This window comes from Oryzias latipes, chromosome 18 (assembly GCF_053564925.1).
Source record: "Oryzias latipes strain Hd-rR chromosome 18, Olatipes_Hd-rR_3.1".
NCBI lineage: Eukaryota > Metazoa > Chordata > Actinopteri > Beloniformes > Adrianichthyidae > Oryzias > Oryzias latipes.
In genome coordinates this window covers 844,030-862,948 of record NC_136254.1, presented here as the reverse complement: position 1 = coordinate 862,948, position 18,919 = coordinate 844,030, and the positions used below count along the sequence as shown (strand labels likewise).

The 18,919-nt window shown below is 44.6% G+C and overlaps 1 protein-coding gene and 2 long non-coding RNA genes across 3 annotated transcripts; 2 read left to right on the top strand and 1 right to left on the bottom strand.

Annotated features, from left to right (window-relative positions):
• The first annotated feature begins 1,370 nt into the window (after nt 1-1,370).
• Nucleotides 1,371-3,841, top strand: LOC101170746 (tripartite motif-containing protein 16). The gene is made up of 2 exons (XM_023966393.2): nt 1,371-3,489; nt 3,565-3,841. The coding sequence occupies exon 1, from the start codon at nt 1,634-1,636 to the stop codon at nt 3,299-3,301; it is 1,668 nt and encodes a 555-aa protein (XP_023822161.1). The 5' UTR covers nt 1,371-1,633; the 3' UTR covers nt 3,302-3,489; nt 3,565-3,841.
• Nucleotides 3,842-11,922: 8,081 nt separating this feature from the next.
• On the bottom strand, nt 11,923-18,422 carry LOC144987266 (uncharacterized). Its single transcript, XR_013651143.1, has 3 exons — nt 18,284-18,422; nt 12,202-12,259; nt 11,923-12,057 (listed from the first exon to the last, which is right to left on the bottom strand). It is a non-coding gene; the product is annotated as an uncharacterized LOC144987266 (long non-coding RNA).
• Nucleotides 12,943-16,723, top strand: LOC144987265 (uncharacterized). The gene is made up of 5 exons (XR_013651141.1): nt 12,943-13,121; nt 14,408-14,499; nt 14,845-14,956; nt 15,065-15,328; nt 16,287-16,723. It is a non-coding gene; the product is annotated as an uncharacterized LOC144987265 (long non-coding RNA).
• Nucleotides 18,423-18,919: the final 497 nt, after the last annotated feature.

The following is an 18,919-nucleotide window of genomic DNA, read 5'->3' as shown; positions in this document are numbered from 1 at the left end:
GGCCCAGGGGCATCATGGGAAAACAGAGACACTGGAATCTGCAAACCTGGACTCCAACATGAAGAAGCTGTTGAGAAGTATTAGAAAGGTCATTCTTTTATTTTGTGGGTTAGAGAAACATTTCCAGATGCTGGAAGGAGCTCATCTTTGCTTTAAGGTTGATATTTGTTGCCATGTGGACTTCCTGTAGGTGATTTAGAAAAGTGTCAAAGCTTCACTCTGTCTTCACCACACAGCAGGCTTCAGACATGGAGGAAAAGGAAAGAAACGTCCAGAAAAAAGAACACAGAATGACACCAAAGATGGTAGACGACTGTCCTCTTTCTGTCATTTCCCACAAATGAAATCCAAACTGCAGCGGCCCACATGTCCACAGAGGAAGGCAGACCGAGACAGAGCTAGAGACAAATGAGTTCACATTGAACAGATCTGTTGACGCAGAAACCAAAACCCCCAAACAAATAGTTCTTCCTGCATAAATCGAGCTCACAGAATCTTCCTTTTTCTCCTGCAGGTTTGTGAACTTTTTGCATTTGATGCATTTCTTTTGCCCCTAGGTCTCTCTGATTGCTGTTGTTTTGGCTTCCTGTTGTCATGATCCTGTCCCGGTGAGCTTCATAAATGAAAATCTTGGCTTTACTTTAGTTTCTTCAGCAGCAATCTGACTCATCATCAATCAAGCAAACAGATTTCCTAAAATTCTGAGTGTTTCAAACATGAAGCTGTGTGAAGAACAACACGTCTGGTTGTCCTTTTTGTAGCAGCTGACAGTTCTCTTCAGGTGTGTTTCAGCAGCGTCTCTGTAGCGTCACAGAGCCGATGTGACACCACAAACTGTGACCTGTCAGAGGTTATGCTGAATCCCCCCTCCCCTCATGAGAGCTGCAGCTTTAAAGGGCCTATACCATGTTATTCTCCAGCCTTTTACAGTGAACCACATCCATACATGGGATCACACAGGTCTGTTACCTTTGGAGCACTAAAGAACCATTTCTAAATGAAATTTGAGTTATTTTCCTGAACTCTTTTCCAACCCGGAAGTAAAACGATCCATCTCTGAGGCTCCGCCTTTCGCTCCGTGTGGGTCCTGCCCATTTCATGACGTCATCCTAAAGCCGGCCTCAGCAGCGTGTCTGTGTGTAAAATAGTGACAGAATTTGTCTGGAAGTTTTTTTCCAGCTACTCATAAATGTATTCTGGGCTGTGTGGACGAGTTAGTTCTTAAAAATCTGACTAAACCAGAGTAACGTACTCTGCAAATAGTGAAGAAGGCGTGTTCCTTCTAAAACTGGAAACACCAGCAGCCAGTGAGCACGTTCAGACTGAAAGAAACCAGGATTCTCCAGCAGAAACAGCAAAAGAAAGAAGAAAGCTTCTGCTGTTCCATCTGTCTGGATCTGCTGAAGGAGAAGACCGTTGATGTCTGCTGTCTCTCTTTCTGAAAGGGTTAACAGATCAGGGCTCCTCTTCCTCACCTGCAGCTCCTCCTCTGTCATGATGGGCGTCACCAACAGGAAGAGAAGAAAGAAGCTGATTGGCTGAACTCACAGTGAAACCATCTGATCGGAGGATCAGAGTCAAACCGCTTTATGAAAAAGTGAAACTCTCACAGTCTGTGTGTCTGAGAGGAGAAATGGCGCAGAAAGGAGCAGATCTGGATGAAGAAAGCTTCTGCTGTTCCATCTGTCTGGATCTGCTGAAGGATCCGGTGACTATTCCCTGTGGACACAGCTACTGCATGAAGTGTCTTCAAGGATTGTGGGATGCAGAGGAGAAAGTCCCCAGCTGTCCTCAGTGCAGGAAGACCTTCACACCGAGGCCTGTTCTGGGGAAAAATGTCATGTTAGCAGCTTTAGTGGAGCAGCGGAAGAAGACCGGACTCCAAGCTGCTCCTGCTGGTCTCTGCTATGCTGGACCTGAAGATGTGGTCTGTGACGTCTGCACTGGAAGAAAACTGAAAGCCATCAAGTCCTGCTTGAGCTGCCTGGCCTCTTACTGTGAGGAACACCTTCAGCCTCATCTGAAAGCAGCTGCATTGAAGAAACACAAGCTGGTGGAACCCTCCAAGAACCTGCAGGAGAACATCTGCTCCCGTCATGATGAGGTGATGAAGATGTTCTGTCGCACTGATCAGAAGAGCATCTGTTATCTCTGCTCTGTGGAAGAACACAGAGGCCACGACACAGTCTCAGCTGCAGCAGAAAGGACTGAGAAGCAGAGAGAGCTGGAGGAGAGTCAGCAACAAATCCAGCAGAGAATCCAGGACAGAGAGAAAGAGGTGAAGCTGCTTCAACAGGAGGTGGAGGCCATCAATCACTCTGCTGATCAAAGCGTGGAGGACAGTGAGAAGATCTTCACTCAGATGATCCGTCTCCTCCAGAAAAGAAGCCGTGATGTGGAGCAGCAGATCAGATCCCAGCAGCAAACTGAAGTGAGGCGAGTCAAAGGTCTTCAGGAGGAGCTGGAGCAGGACATGGCTGAGCTGAAGAGGAGAGACGCTGAGCTGAAGCAGCTCTGGCTCACAGAGGATCACAGCCACTTTCTGCTCAACTACCCCTCACTGCCCCCACTCAGTGAGTCCACCCCCTCAGCCAGCATCCATGTCCGTCCTCTGACATACTTTGAGGATGTGACAGCAGCTGTGACAGAGCTCAGAGACAAACTGCAGGACATTCTGAGAGAGGAATGGACAAACATCTCACTGACAGTCTCTCATGTGGACGTTTTACTGTCAGAACCAGAACCAGAACCAAAGAGCAGAGCTGACTTCCTCAGATATTCACGTCAAATCACACTGGATCCAAACACAGCACACAGACATCTGTTACTGTCAGAGGAGAACAGAAAGGTGACAGCGATGGAAGAACCTCAGTCTGATTCTGATCATCCAGACAGATTTACTGATTGGTTTCAGGTTCTGAGTAGAGAGAGTCTGACTGGACGTTGTTACTGGGAGGTAGAGAGGAGAGGAGACTATGTCAAAGTAGCAGTCGCATACAAGAACATCAGCAGATCTGGAAATGAAAGTGGATTTGGTTTAAATGATAAGTCTTGGTCATTATATTGTCAGCCAGACTTGTTCTCATTTGTCCACAACAGCATAGAAACCTCCATCTCAGCTCGTGTTCCCTCCAGAGTAGGAGTGTACCTGGATCACAGAGCAGGTGTTCTGTCCTTCTACAGCGTCTCTGAAAGCATGACTCTCCTCCACAGAGTCCAGACCACTTTCACTCAGACGCTCCATGCTGGACTGATTGTGGGTTATGTTGGAGACACAGCAGAGTTGTGTAAAGTGAGGTAGTTCCTGAAAGAAGTGAAATGTTTGTTTTCAGTGATTTCTGTCATGGTGCCTCTGTCAGCTCTCCTCCCCCTCCCCTCTCTGCTTGGCCAGTGATTTATCCCAGCTGCGTCCACTCAACTCATCACCCTGCCAGACCTACTTAAGGAACTTCAGGACCAGGATTCAATGCCAGTTCGTTGCCCTTGATGGTGCTAGTTTGGTCTCTTTCAAGTTTCTTGTTAGGTATCTTTGCTCTCACCTAACCCAAGCCATTCTTTGTCCAGGACCTTCATGCCCCACGAGTTGATGCCCGAATCAGCTCCTACCCAAGCGGAATTTCCCCGGAGCTACCTACCTCTTCTCAACGCTCCATCCGAACACCAAGCGTCACGTCAAGATCCACAGCCTCGTCTAGAACTGCCGCCGAGCCTTCCGACACATCTGGAGCCATCGTCGAATCCCAAGACTCGCCCCGGAACGCCGACGGTCCTTCAGCCTCGCCGACCTCCTGCCACAACAGGATTACTAATCAACTGGAATAATAAATCCTATTACTCACCTTCATTCACCTCCTGTCTTCCTCCATGATCCCGGAAAACTTCCGCCTACAACCCGAGCCTTTCTTCGGCGATGTCGAAGCATGTGGCGGTTTCCTCCTAAAATGTCGACTACTGTTCCAACAAGCCCAGAGGTACTACCATTCTGATCATAGTAAAATAACATTAACTCTCTACGTAATAAGGCCCTGCAATGGGCTCAGGCGTCCCTGGCGGTCAACCCCATATCCCACCTATCCTTTGACCGCTTCATCGGAGAGTTCCAGTTTGTGTTTGATCAGCCGAGAAAGCAGGAAGAAGCCACCCGTAAGCTTTTAGCTCTCAAGCAGCGTCTGTCAGTGACCATGTTATTGATTTCAGAATCCTGGCGGTGGAAGCGGGTTGGTCTGATCCGGCGTTAGGAGGGGTCTTCTACCAATCTTTGAACGAATCTATCAAAGACCACCTATGTACGCAACCCGAAATCCACACCTTTAAAGGCTCTCACACCCGTTTACGGGAACGACAACATGAGTAGCCCACTCAACCCCGCAAAAGCCCAGTAACGACCACTCAAGGTACGACATATCACTCTCCACCAGCCCCCTCATCTCAAACACCCCCTAGCTTACCAGAAGAACCCATGCAGTTCGGACACTCTAAGCTATCCGCGGAGGAGAGACGCCGTGAAGAGGGTGCGTGTTTTTACTGCGGGAAGCTAAGACACCAAGTAAACCAATGCGACGTACGTTTAAACTCCAGAGCCCCCCGCTAGAAGGGCGAGTGTTTCCATTACCACACTTAAAGCATTTCTCTTTGTTCCTGTCAAGCTTTGCCCTTTGTCAGAGATCACCGACCTTCAAGCTTTAATAGACTCTGGAGCTGAACAAAGCTTAATAGATCACAGCATTGTTTCTCGTCTGTCTCTCCCCACTGACAAACTCGAAGCTCCGGTTAAAGCCACTGGCTTAGGAGGCCAACACCTCTCTTTGATAACTCATCCTACTAGACCTGTTCTGCTCATTACCTCCGGTAATCATAGGGAACACACCTGGTTTTTTCACTCACACTCCTCAGAATCCTGTCGTGTTAGGGTTCTCGTGGCTTCAAGGTCGTAATCCCCAGTTTGATTGGGTTCACCACCGCATCACCAATTGGAGTGATTTTTGTCTGGCTAACTGTCTGCAATCAGCTTTTCCGCCGGTTACTGTTTCCACCCTTCATAGTCCTGAAGAAATTGATCTATCTAATTTGCCTGACTGTTATCATGACTTAAGAACCGTTTTCAGCAAATCCAAATCAAGTTCTTCACGTCCTCACAGACCCTATGATTGCTCCATAAACTTGCATCATGGAGCCACACTCCCGAAAGGGAGATTATTTAATCTTTCTGGTCCAGAGAAAGCAGCTATGGAGCGGTAAATCCAGGAGGCTCTTTCTTCGGGACACATCCGCCCCTCGTCATCCCCTGTTGGTGCAGGGTTCTTCTTCGTCGAAAAGAAGAACCAGACCCTTAGGCCTTGTATTGACTACCGCAAGCTAAACAAAATCCCTATTAAAGACAAGTCTTCTCTCCTTCTCATCAGCTCTGTTTTTGATTCTACACAGGAAACTCGTATATTTTCTAAACTTGACCTCCGTAATGCTTACCATCTCGTTCGGGTGAAGGAGGGAGATGAATGGAATACTGCCTTTAATACACCCTTGGGGCATTATGAATATTTGGTCATACCTTTTGGCTTGACTAAAGCGCCCGCAGTTTTCCAGCGTCTAGTCAACGACGAGCTCAGGGATTTTATCAATAGTTTTGTGTTTGTATACCTCAACAACATCCTCATTTACTCTAAAGATCCCACTCAACATGAGAATCAGGTTCGTCTTGTGCTTCAGAGGTTGTCCGAAAACCAGCTCTTCGTCAAAGCCAAGAAATGCCAGTTTCACACTTCGGTAATACCCTTTCTTGGCTATATTTTTGAGGCTGGCAGTATGCGCCCCGATCCTGCCAAGATTGAAGCCGTCTCCCAATGGGAACCCTCTACGTCCCGTAAGAAGTTACAACAGTTTCTTGGGTTTGCTAACTACTACCGACATTTTATCAGAAATTACAGTGCTATCGACTCACATCCACGACCAGGACTTTTCAATAGAACTCTGCAGCCCAAACCTCCTTTGACACTCTTAAAGAACTCCTTGTTTCTGCCCCTATCCTGATTCAACCTGATCCCACCAGACAATTCGTTGTCGAGGTTGACGCTTCCAACTCAGGAGTGGGAGCCATCCTTTCCCAACGAGAACAGAAGTCTGGCAAACTAAAACCTTGTGCTTTCTTCTCAAAGAAACTCTCCTCCACTGAGCGTAATTGTGTTGTTTGCAATCGGCAACTCCTCGCTATCAAGTTGGCATTAGAAGAGTGGCGTCATTGGCTGGAGGGAGCAGTTCAACCGTTCATTCTATGGACAGATCACAAAAACCTTTCATACCTACAATCAGCAAAAAGACTTAACTCTCGTCAAGCCCGCTGGTGTATTTTTTTTGACCGTTTCAACTTTTCAATCACCTACAGACCAGGCGTAATGTAAAACCGGACGCCCTCTCCCGGAAATATTGCTCCTCGGATGTACAGACCACCACCACCACCAACATCCTCCCGCAAACCTGCATCATTGGGAGTTTAACCTGGGACATCGAAACCAAAGTCATATAGGCCCAAGGTGAGGAACCTGACCACTCCGATCCTCCTAATGGTATGCTATATGTTCCTCACTCCCTCAGATCAGACGCCATAACCTGGACCCACTCTTCCTGCATTGCCTGCCATGGGGGAGTCACCAGAACACTCAACCTCCTCTGCAGACGCTTTTTCTGGCCGTCCATGAGTAAGGACGTCAGGGAGCATGTTGCCGCCTGTCCCACTTGTGCATGCTCCAAGTCCTCCAATTCACCAGGACCATCAGGACAATCTTCAACGGCGCCAACACATTTGGCATCAAACCAGGGCCGCACTCCGCACCAAGGAGAGCAACTGCCATTCTGCTAACCGTCACAGGGTGGTGGGGCCCACCTACCAACCTGGTCAGAGGGTCTGGCTGTCTTCACGGAACATCCCCATTCAGGCCACGTCTCGCAAACTTGCCCCCCGTTATATTGGACCCTACACCATCGACAGAGTCATCAATCCCTCCTGTGTCAGTCTACCGGCGGCCCTCAAGGTTCATCCATCATTTCACATTTCTCAAATCAAGCCTTTTTTGGACAGCGCGCTTTGCCCGCCTTCCGCTTCCCCTCCTCACGCCCGGGTCATTGATGGCGCCCCTGCCTACACGGTCAGCCGCATTTTGGACGTTCGACGCCGGGTAAAAAAGCTCCTGGGTCTCCCGTTCCCTCATTCTGGACCCGGCCCTCATCTCTGCATTCTATTGGGCCCACCCGGATCGGCATCCTGGACCGCCTGGAGGCGGTCGTTGAGGGGAGGTACTGTCATGGTGCCTCTGTCAGACTCCTCCCCCTCCCAGCTCTGGTCTGATCCTGATTTCCACCAGCTATCTTCACTCAGCTCATTACCCTCTGCTGCTCAAAAGGAGACCCAGCTCCAGTATTCAACGCCAGTTCGTTGCCCCTTATGGTGACTACGCCTGGTCTAGTTATGCTCTGGTTTATGCTGTCTTGTTCTCGCTCACGAACTAATGATATTCTCCTGCCTCAGGAAACCATTTCACGAGTGACGCCAGTGTGGATCCTCTTCCAAGCTGTATCGGAGAGCCTGAAGACTTCTCGGCCTACGCTAACCGCGTTAGCACCTCGAGCCACGCCACAAGCCATTTTCAAGCCCGAACAACGCCAAGCCAAAGCCACAGCCTTTCACGGAGAAAAAAAGAAATTCTATCCTACACTTACCTGTCTTTACTCTGGGTTCCAGCATCTGGGTTCGCCTCGCCTACGAAATCATGACAGTAACGTCGGCATAACAATGAAACTTTTCCATCTGTCAAACACCAGAGTTCAGATAAATGCGATGAAGGAAACAAATTCACTTTGATGCAGACTCCTGTCTATTTATTTATTTAAATCCAGTAAACCCAATAAATGATACTACTTTTATCGATGACAACTATGTTTTTATAGGAAGCAGCTTTTAGTTTGTTGCGGGTCTGGAATCATAAGCGGTGAGTCTAAGCCTCGCCCCCACCTCTCTACCTGTTTCTGTTTTTCCCCCGCGTGCACCCCCCCCCCCCCCCCCCCCCCTCCAGCGTGTTCTACACAGACAGCGCAACATGCGGTCATCATAGCAGCAAGATGACAGGTTAGTGGGGGCCCCCTGACGCAAATTGAATTCATTATACATGGAAATGGGGGTTTAAAAACATATTTTTTGGAGGGGGCGCTCACGTGTCTCCTACAAGATCACCACTGACTGTCTTTCCAGAAAAACTTTCCGTCGCATAACAGACTCTGGTCGGCGTTCACAGCTGCAGACACACCCCCTCCCCGGGTTCACGCTGCTCTCTCCCTCCTGCCCGCTCGCTCTACCTGACGGTGTTAAAGGCTCCACGACAATCTGAGAACATGACGGTTATTTTACTAAACCACAGAGAGACGCAGCAAAGGGAGGAAAGAGCCACATTTTCAAATCTGCAGCCAATCCATTTCAAAACTCTTCACAGAATTTACTGCACTGGACAGAGGATGTTCAAGATGGCTCTCAGTAACTCAGACATTTGCGAGCACTGTGACAGTAATCTACCCCAGTGTTTTTCAACCTTTTCTGAGCCACGGCACACTTTAACCTTAAAAAAAATCCCGCGGTACACCAGCACCCAAAAATAAAAAAAAACAAGATGAAACTCATAGTCTGTATTGATCTACAGCCCCTCCATGATCTCACATGCATTTTGGGGATAATTGTTACAGAAAAAGCTGGAAACTGCAGCTGTTTTTTTTTCTAAAAGATGCAATAAAAGTTAAGTTAGAAGATTTAAAAACAGATTGATGTGTGTTCATTGGTTTCAAGACGTTTAACAACAGATCTCCTTGTGCGCTGTCACTCTCACAACTCAATGCATCATGGGAGATGTAGTGCATAAAACGGCCGGATATCGCATCTCTGAGCTTCATGGTTTTGTTCACTTGTTCCACGGTCTGACACACAAAGACGAGCTTTAGCTGGTATTTTTGTTAGAACTGAGCGACTTTACGAGCTAAATCGGGACAAGGAAGTGAAGACTTTAACCACTTCTGATTGGTCAGACTGATGACATGTGATTAAGCCCCTCAAGAATGATTGGTGGAGACAGTTAAAGGGGCGGGGACTTTTCCAAAATACAGCCGAAGCTGCAGCTGAATCGCGGTACTGTACCGTCATTCTTATCAAAATGTCTTTAATAAAATAAAATAAACGCAAAGAAAAAGTATTTTACAATCTTTTATATTCTTAACTTCTCAGTGTTTTATCAGGGCCTGTTTGGATGAACAGAGAGCTGCAATCCTGGAGATGGGAAATGTTTTTAGATCAGTTAATGAGGGGAATTTCCTACGGCACACTTGACCATCTCCCACGGCACACTAGTGTGCCGCGGCACACTGGTTGAAAAACACTGATCTACCTGACAGCTACATGCATGCACTGTGGTTCTGCACGCCTGTCCAGGCTCTCTGGCAGCAGGTATGTGCCGATTTATCAGTCTGGCTTAAGGTTTCAATCTTTGTGTGCTTGGTGACATGAGTGCCATCAATGTAGAAGAAGGATTAGGCTCTATCATTTTCATAACTCTTTGTATTGCTAAAAAAACAATTTTAATAAATTGGAAAAACAAGAAAAACATAAATATAAGTCAATACAGAAATCTGCTGTTTGATCATATCAGCTTGGAAAAAATGTCAGCCCAAGGTTCCAGTAACTTTGAAAGAATTCAGTGTCTCTGGTCTCCCATAGTAACTCCATGACTTGGGGGGTGGGGGGCCTGGTCGTCACTGCTCCTTGCCCTTCTGCCGGGGTGGGTGTGGGGTTCGGGGCCTCCGATGCCTGGCGGGGGGTGGTGGGGACTCCGTTGGTCAGGGGGCCGGGACCCCTCCTGCTGGCCTGCTCCACCCTCAACCTGTGCCGTCCAGACCTTGGTCCCACGTTGCTATGGACTTCATCACTGGGCTGCCAAACTCAAGGGGTAAAACGGTAATCCTTACCATCATCCACCGTTTTTCCAAATTAGCCCACGCTATTCCGCTGCAGAAACTCCCCTCGGCCAAGGAACTAGCAGCATTGGTCTCGCAGCATCTGTTTCGCCTTCATAGACTCCCTCTCAAAATCGTCTCGGATTGGGGCCCCCAATTTTTGCGGCTTTCTGGAAGGAGTTCTGCAACCTCCTCGGGATCAAGGTCAGTCTGAGTTCTGGATTCCATCCTCAGACTAACAGCCAGGTAGAGAGGTACAATCAGGATCTGGAGACGTCCCTGCGGGCTATGTGCTGCAAGAATCCTAAAACCTGGTCTTCACAACTCCCATGGGTAGAGTACTCGCACAATTCCCTGGTTAACTCTACAGGATACTCACCCTTCCAGGCCGCGTATGGATTTCAGCCTCACGTGTTTCCGCGCCAAGAACATTTGGCATCCTCTTCAGGCCCGGCGGCTTTTGTGAGGAGGTGTCGTCGTACCTGGAGCAGGTTCCGGGAGGAGTTCCTGCGGAACCAGGAACGGCTCACCGTGGTGGCTAACCGTCGGAGGACCCCCGCCCCAGTGTACAAGGTGGGAGACAGGGTGTGGTTATCTACTACAGACGTTCCCTTGAAGGGTGGTTCCAGGAAGCTGCAGCCCCGGTACATAGGCCCATTCTCAATCACCCGAATTATCAACCCTGTGGCCGTAAGGCTGGAGCTGCCTCCCTCTCTGAAGATCCATCCGGTGTTCCACGTTTGCAAGTTGAAGCCTGCTAAGGTCTCTCCTCAACTGCCTGCTCCAGCTCCCCCTCCTGCTCCTCGGATGGTGGACAGAGGACCTGTTTACACCATCCGGGAGCTTCTCGCCTCCAGGAGAGTGGTACGAGGCATCCAGTACTTGGTGGACTGGGAGGGTTACGACCCTGCGGATCGGCAGTGGGTCCCAGAACGCCACATCTACGACCCGGGCTGATCGCCCGTTTCCATCGCCTCCACCTGGAACAGCCCCGTCGGGGTCCGGCTGGTAGCCAGACTTCGGGGAGGGGGTTATGAAACGTTTAGCCCCTGCTGCTCAGCTATACTTCCTCTGGAGGTTGCCCTCCCTCCTCTGTCCGCCCTTTTTTCCACAGCTGTTTCTCATGTTGCTTTGATTTGGATCCTTCTTAAGGTGTTCTGTTCCTGTCTGTGTTTGTCGCAGCGTTTCGTCTTGGATAATCTTCGGTTGGCATGCGTCTTTGGCATTAAAAAGCCTTCCTAGTCATTCAGCCTCCTTGTCGTTCCTGCATCTGGGTTACCTCCCTTGGTTTCTCGTAACATTACTTTAAGAAATAATAAAACGATATCTCTTTTAGATGTATATTTCTAGTGAGAGGACAATACAGTGTTCATGGCAGGATCCACTTCAGGTCAAAGACCCAAAGTCATTTTTAAGGCAAATGTCACCATGGCTTCTTACTGCTGTTTACAAATTATTTATCATCTGTTTTTGAATTATGCACCATAGAAATTCACCTGGAGGTCATAAATCCTAACCAAGCTGGCCAGTTCCTCAGCTATCTTGTCTGTTTTGGTGGACTTAGTCTCAGAAAAGGGCAGCTTTAAGTTGCACAAACATGTAAAAACTGCACAATTTCCTCTGACTGCATCTTCTCTACATAAATCCATTTCAAATCTTGACAGATGAGCTTTCATGGTTTCAAATGATGGAAAGGTGCTAATGCAACTATCATGGAGACATGACAATATTCCAAAGTGTCTCCACATACATGGCAATGGAAACACTTTGGAATATTGGCTATGTAGTACTGCAGTATTATATGTAGTACTGCATAGTGCCAAAGTAACAGAACACAACTTGCACCTCCATTCCATTCTGCCACCTTCAGCCTGCAATTAAAACAAATATTATTAAATTCTAAATAATTTCCACTCGATTTAAACCTTTGTCTAGTTAAAATGTGCATAAATGTGTCCATGCTGGCGTATAAATCTAATAATGGTAATAATTATTAAATAAGTATAAAACTCACCCACTGACACCTCTTTCCTGGTGAAATGGTGACTTTCTGGTGAACTCTCTGAAGTTCAGTATCTGAAAAAGTCCAAATGAGATTTTTCAATGTTCAAGAAAATGTTTCAATTACATTCTGATCAAAACATTTATTGCACTACACAAACTATTGCATTTTTTTTTTTTAATAGCTCTAGACACATAACTGATCAGGAGACAAGTTACCTGGCTGGCCTTGGCGTCTACCTGGCGATGAAACACTGAACACTCTGTAGTTCGGTACCTGAACACAACACGAACACGTTGATTAATTTATTTTTACAAAAACCTTTTTTATAATGGAGATCAGTGATTTATAAAAGCTTAAAGCTGCATTCAAAACCCAATGCTTCCATGAAGCAACCAGGCTTTAAACTTTTGGCGGTAGCTCCTCCCACACAACCGTTGGAGGCTTTGAGTGACATTTTTGGACAAATGTGGGGCAGCAAACCTTAGCCACAAACAAAGGCCTCTATGGAGTTATTTCAGTCTCAATAATCAGAAATGCACACAACCGGTTTTACAAATACACACGCTCCGATTCACAAATGTCATTTTATGCAAACGTGAAAAATAAATTCGGAAATACACACCCTGTGTTTCACAAACACACACATTGTGTTTCACAAATGCACACTAAATGTTTTACAAATGCACAATAAGTGTTTCTCACAAATGTGCACACTGTTTTTCACAAAAACATTTTAGAAATTCACAATAAATGTATCAGAAATGCAGACTAAGTGCTTCACAAACATGATTTTTAGGTACACATGTGATGTGAACTCACAGATCATTCGAACTGCAGAATGTGCATTCAAAATCCCGTTCTCGTTTGTGAATCTCCCCGTGTGTGTGAGAGATTTTTCTACGGTGAATATTGAGACTCATCTGACGGAGCGGGTCGACTAATCTCACCATTGGCTAGTGAATCTGTCAATCAAACTCATTGGCAAAGCAGGCGGGTTCGCTTTTAGCCAATCGAATGGCCCCTTACACTCTTCACTCTCAACTGACGAGGGAGGGAGCTGTTCAACACAGCAGTTGGGAGGACGCGGGCGGCAAACATGGCGGAGAGTTCTTCTGAAAGGGATCAGTCTCAGCCCGTAAGTAATGCACTTATTTGATTATTATTCCCTCGTTGTACGTCCTGTAATGTTATTGAATACTAAGTTGAAGCGTTCTCCTTGGCCAAGTGACATGTGTGAATGCTTTATGAACACTGCAGCCGAGTCGTTTGCAGAGTACCCCCACCGCAAATTAGCTTAGCTTAGCCTGTGCGGTCATATTTTTTATGAAAGCGGGGGAGGACTTATGATGGTTTTGTCAAGTTTTATACTTGGCATACCAGCTCTTCACACAACACGAGTAACTACAACCAACCAGGGGCCTCGAAACTAGCCGGCTTTTGACTCAAATTGTGTCTGTCTGCCCTGTGAGTGTGAGGGAAGTTTAAGCTAGCGCGTCGGTTCAAGCTAGATATACAGCCAATCTGTAGGTTCTTAACATGATTCATAAGGAACTAAGGGGAAAACATGCCGGATTTACAGCAGCACAGAAAGTTTAATAAAAAGTATTGATTTGGAGACGGGGATTTGTTTAAACACTGATGCTATGCTAACTAGCTAGCTAGCTAGTTGTTCAATGTGCTGCCTTTATGTAAACGCGATCCGGGTTAAAGTTAGACACAGTCTTTTCACAACCCAGACTTTAAGACGGGGTGGATTGTGCAACAAAGTTAATTCATATGACATTCATGAAAACTGTATTTTGTAAATATAACAGACGTGAATCCACTGTTGAATGAAAGAAGCCTCATTAAGTTTCTAACGTTAGAACCCGTATTGTGCTGAAAAGCCCTGTGAGATTGTGTCAGAGTGACAGCCACTAAATTCCCCGTATCTTTACTTCCAATGACGAAATGACAAGAATCCCAAACATTATGTTTTTAGTCTGTTTTGTAGTCGATAAGTAGTCACAGAAAGGGCGGATGGGAGAAATCAGCTGTCAACAGTGATTAGAGTAGAAGTTACTGTAAGTATTACACACAGGCTTCCTGTGATCAGAGTCTTGTCTCTGATTTTTTTAAAGCTGTTCTTTACTACAAGCTCAAGTTACCATAGCAAGAGTGTTTTAAAAAATTCCCCTTTCTAATATTTGAAAATTATGTAATTTAATCTCAGACAGCTAAATGATCTAATCCATGTTTGTCGTGTTTTTATTTATTCTCTAGGAATTGCTGAAGTGTGACATCCTAAATACCTTTCTATTCTATTCTATTTCATATTTTATCATCCTATTGTATTACTGTTTTACCTATCAATTGGGAATTTAGCATTTTTGCCCCTGTAAATATCTGCCAGTTGAAAGTATTTGTACTTGTATTCCATAGATCTTGTACCTGAAGATAGCAGAGAACAACTGTGCAGACACCCACTTGGCCTTCTTCAGTGACGCTGTGAACGTTTATGGCTTTCCTCTGAGGTATTCATGTTATTCATAAAGAAATATTTTATTCACATATCAGGCAGTATAAGCACTTGGTTATTTGTACAAAAATAAAATAACTTTTTTTAGACTCCTCTGAAAACAAAGGCAACTCTAAAACTCTTTCCCCTCATGGATAACATTTTACCCCCCCTTAACAGTCTCTCTCACCTCAATGTTTCCCCCAGTGATACATGTAACCCACTCCTGCAATTTGTCTAACCTAGAAATTCTACTTATTGGCAACATACATAAGAACATTACATTTTAAATTGATGTGTACCGTATTGGCGATGCATTTGTAATTATGTGTTTGAGACATGATTTTCATGTTATTGTCAGGGTGAGAGGAGATCACGGAGGACAAAATGTGGGCATAGCTGAGTTGATGCTCACAGTACGTAGAACTGACACAAACAGCTTCATTGCAGCAAAAGTGTACACACAATCAACGGTGAGTTGAACCTAGTTTTAGACGCATTAATATAAACATAAAAGTGAATGATGTATTAAAAATAAATCTGACAATATAATATTTCTTTTTGCTTTTTTCCAAATACAGGATTGAGCTCCTCTGGTGTGATGTCTTCATGACTGTTACTGGTTTATATTACAACATCCTGCACTCTCCTGAGGACCAAGACTTGCTCAATATCAGTAACATCACGTATTCTGCTGCCACTATATTTTTCTACCACGCATTCAGGCCAGTTTGGATGTCTTTAGTGACGCGTGGGACAGCCATCCAATCAGGACGGAGCAAAGCATGACACCAAATCAGCTGTGGCAGTTGGGCTTGACCCAGAACCCTGTTTCTGATCCCCGGGTAAGTGCTTTATTTCAGTGTTTTTCAACCTTTGTTCACTTGTTCCACGGTCTGACACTGGACTCTGTGGAAAGTTACACCGCTAAAGACGAGCTTTAGCTGGTATTTTTGTTATAACTGAGCGACTTTATCAGCAGAATTAAGAACAAGGAAGGGAAAACTTTAACCACTTCTGATTGGTCAGACTGATGACATGTGATCAAGCCTTCAATAATGATTGGCGGAGACAGTTAAAGGGGCGCGACTTTTCCTTACACAGTTATAGCTGCAGCTAAATCGCGGCACCGTCAACCTTATCAAAATGTATTTTATAGAATTAAATAAACACAAAGAAAAAGTCATTTTAAGATCTTTTATATTCCTAACTACTCAGTGTTTTATCAGTGCCTGTTTGGATTAACAAAGAGCTGATTTCCTGGAGATGGGAAATGTTTTTAGATCAGTGAAGTAGGGCAATTCCCCACGGCGCACTTGACCATCTCCCACGGCACACTAGTGTGCCGCGGCACACACACTGGTTGAAAAACACTGCTTTATTTAATCTCACTGTACTGGACAACTGATTTGTGTGCAGTTCGACTAAAGTGGAAAGTATCAAGAACAGTATAATGAAATCACAATGACTACAAGGAATTTTCATCAAAAATGAATGAAAAGTATTATTGTTGTGTGGTGCAAACTATTTCCCTAAATTGTTTGGTTTTTTAAATCAAGTAGGAAGAATAGCACATCTGCAAGTTCAAAATGCATCACAATGCATGGCATTATGAGCCATCAGCTGTACTAATCTCACTACTTTGTTAAGAGTCACTTATTTGCAAATTATAAACAGTTATGGAGATATGAGGTCTGCCTGCTAGAAACAATATGTCATTATTAGTGGGTCTCTGTTCATACATAATCTAAAACATAAAAAAAACAGTGCTGTTCATAAACAGTATCTTTTTTTTTTTGTCAGGGTATGCTGCTTCCAGAGAATGAATGGGAGGAGAGTGGATCCATGGCTGAACCTCATCCTGGGATCAATGTCCCGGTATGGGACAGTCCCCTTTTGGGTCCACAAATGTTGGAACTGCAAGACGACATCAACCCATTGTGTAATTCAGACCGTTTGGGAGTGGACCTACATCTTTACTGTCCCGTTTGTTTAGAACTTAATTTAGGCGACATAATTACATACAGAAGAAGAGAGACTGAGGGGAGGAAGACAGAGTTCAAATCAATACTGCTGTATTGTTCAAGGGACTTCATTGTATGTAAGGATGTTATGAAAATTAGTTCCAGTTTAAATAAAATTCAAATCAGTAGAGATCCCACATTTGCTTAAATTTTGATGTTTTAATCTGTCCATGTTTTCACTGAATTTTACTCTGCAATAAAGGGTGAATGTTTGCACTTTGTTGTTCTATGACCATCTTTTGTTGTGTAGTATTTAACCAGTTATAAAACCCAGAGAGATGAGGAAACTTTTTTTAAGGGTGACCTGGCCAAGAGGTGTATATGTATATGGTTACAATATAAAATCAATGACATTTGAGTTATTAAAAAAATAAAATTAAGGTCCAGCAGAGTGACTTGGGGAGCAGGGGAGGTGTATTGGGTATCTGTGATTGACAGTGAGATGAACTTGAGGTAATGTAGTCCCACTGCGTGGTACGGAGCAAAGTGATGCCAGTTTCTCCACAAAACCTGTGGAAGTTGCAGGTTTTTCTCCTCCACCTTCATATGATCTAGACCGAAGGGGACCGTGTCCGAGTGTTGAAATGACGCTAGCATGAAAGCTAAGACAAGGATAACGTACAAACAATCCCGAGTGAAACATTCATTTTAAATCTCATGACCAGTACAGAGTTTGATGGATTCTATGTCAACTGCATTCAACCAATGTTGCCTTGCTACCAGGTCCACTGAAAAGTTGCACAAGCCAGTAAATTTTGACAACCGAAGGCAAATAAACCGACAAGCCATGCTAAAGCTAACACGCTAACGACCGACTGGTCCAGAATCAAACATGGGCGGGGCTTTTGCCACCCGCAGAAAGCGTAGAGAAAGTGTAAGGGGCCATACAATTGGCTAAAAGCGAACCCGCCTGCTTTGCCGATGAGTTTGATTGACAGATTCACTAGCCAATGGTGAGATTAGTTGACCCGCTCCGTCAGATGAGTCTCAATATTCACCGTAGAAAAATCTCTCACACACACGGGGAGATTCACAAACGAGAGCGGGATTTTGAATGCACAGTCTGCAATTCGAATGATCTGTGAGTTCACATCACATGTGTAACTAAAAATCACGTTTGTGAAGCACTTAGTCTGCATTTCTGATACATTTATTGTGAATTTCTAAAATGTTTTTGTGAAAAACAGTGTGCACATTTGTGAGAAACACTTATTGTGCATTTGTAAAACATTTAGTGTGCATTTGTGAAACACAATGTGTGTGTTTGTGAAACACAGGGTGTGTATTTCCGAATTTATTTTTCACGTTTGCATAAAATGACATTTGTGAATCGGAGCGTGTGTATTTGTAAAACCGGTTGTGTGCATTTCTGATTATTGAGACTGAAATAACTCCATAGGCCTCCAACGCGAGTTTTAAACGCAGATCACGTTTAGTGTGATTGTAGCATAACAGATCATTTCTACCTCTGAAAAAAACTAATCACTGGCGTAACTTACGGGCAGAAATGCATTTTGGGTTTGAACAGGCAGCTCGCCATAAGACAAGTCATCTATGACAAACCAATGTACATTTGTCACATTTAGCTCTAAAACTATCGTAACACGTATGTTTAAACAACAGTAAACCACATTTACGTTAATAAATAATAGCATTTTTAAAGCATTTCATTCAAAATGAACGAAACTTACCAAATAAATCAGGGCTGCCTGGTGCAAGACATCAATGAGGAATGGTAAATGGCGTATACTTAAATAGCGCATTTAAAGTCCTCACCTTTTTTTGGAATTTATTCTGAACTTTGACGCGTGAAGGTCACCTCCTTCAGACGTTGAAAGTCTCATCCAAGCGTCTTGAGTTTTTGTGATGAACTGGAGGAGTCACGTGACTGAAAAATCAATCTGTGAAAGCTTCAATATTGAAGTGGGGAAACACTGTTCAATAAAAGATGCAGTGCCAGGAGAACACAGGATAACAATCATAGAAAACATTATTAAAAAAGACAGGGATAAAGAGGCAGGAATAAAAGTTTACAAAACACTAAAAATGACCATAAAAAGTCATTAAAATGACACAAATATATGTATAAAAACACAGAGTAAATAGCTGCCTGCCTCAGCTCATGTCTTTTCAGTGCAGCTTTATATCACATCTGAAAACTATACACTGATAAACATTGACTCTTCTTATGGAAAGGAGGACATTCTAAAAATGTCTATAAACTATGTTTAAAGGTTTTCCAGAGGGACACATTAGTTCAGGTGAAAATGTGGATTTTGCAGCTTTAATAATGACATTAACACAAATAATCATTTCCTTGCATCTAAATGTTTTCACCAAACTTATTGTGTATTTTATGTTTGTATTTGGTCATGAAATCATTAAATTCATGTTAGATCCTCACTGTAAATG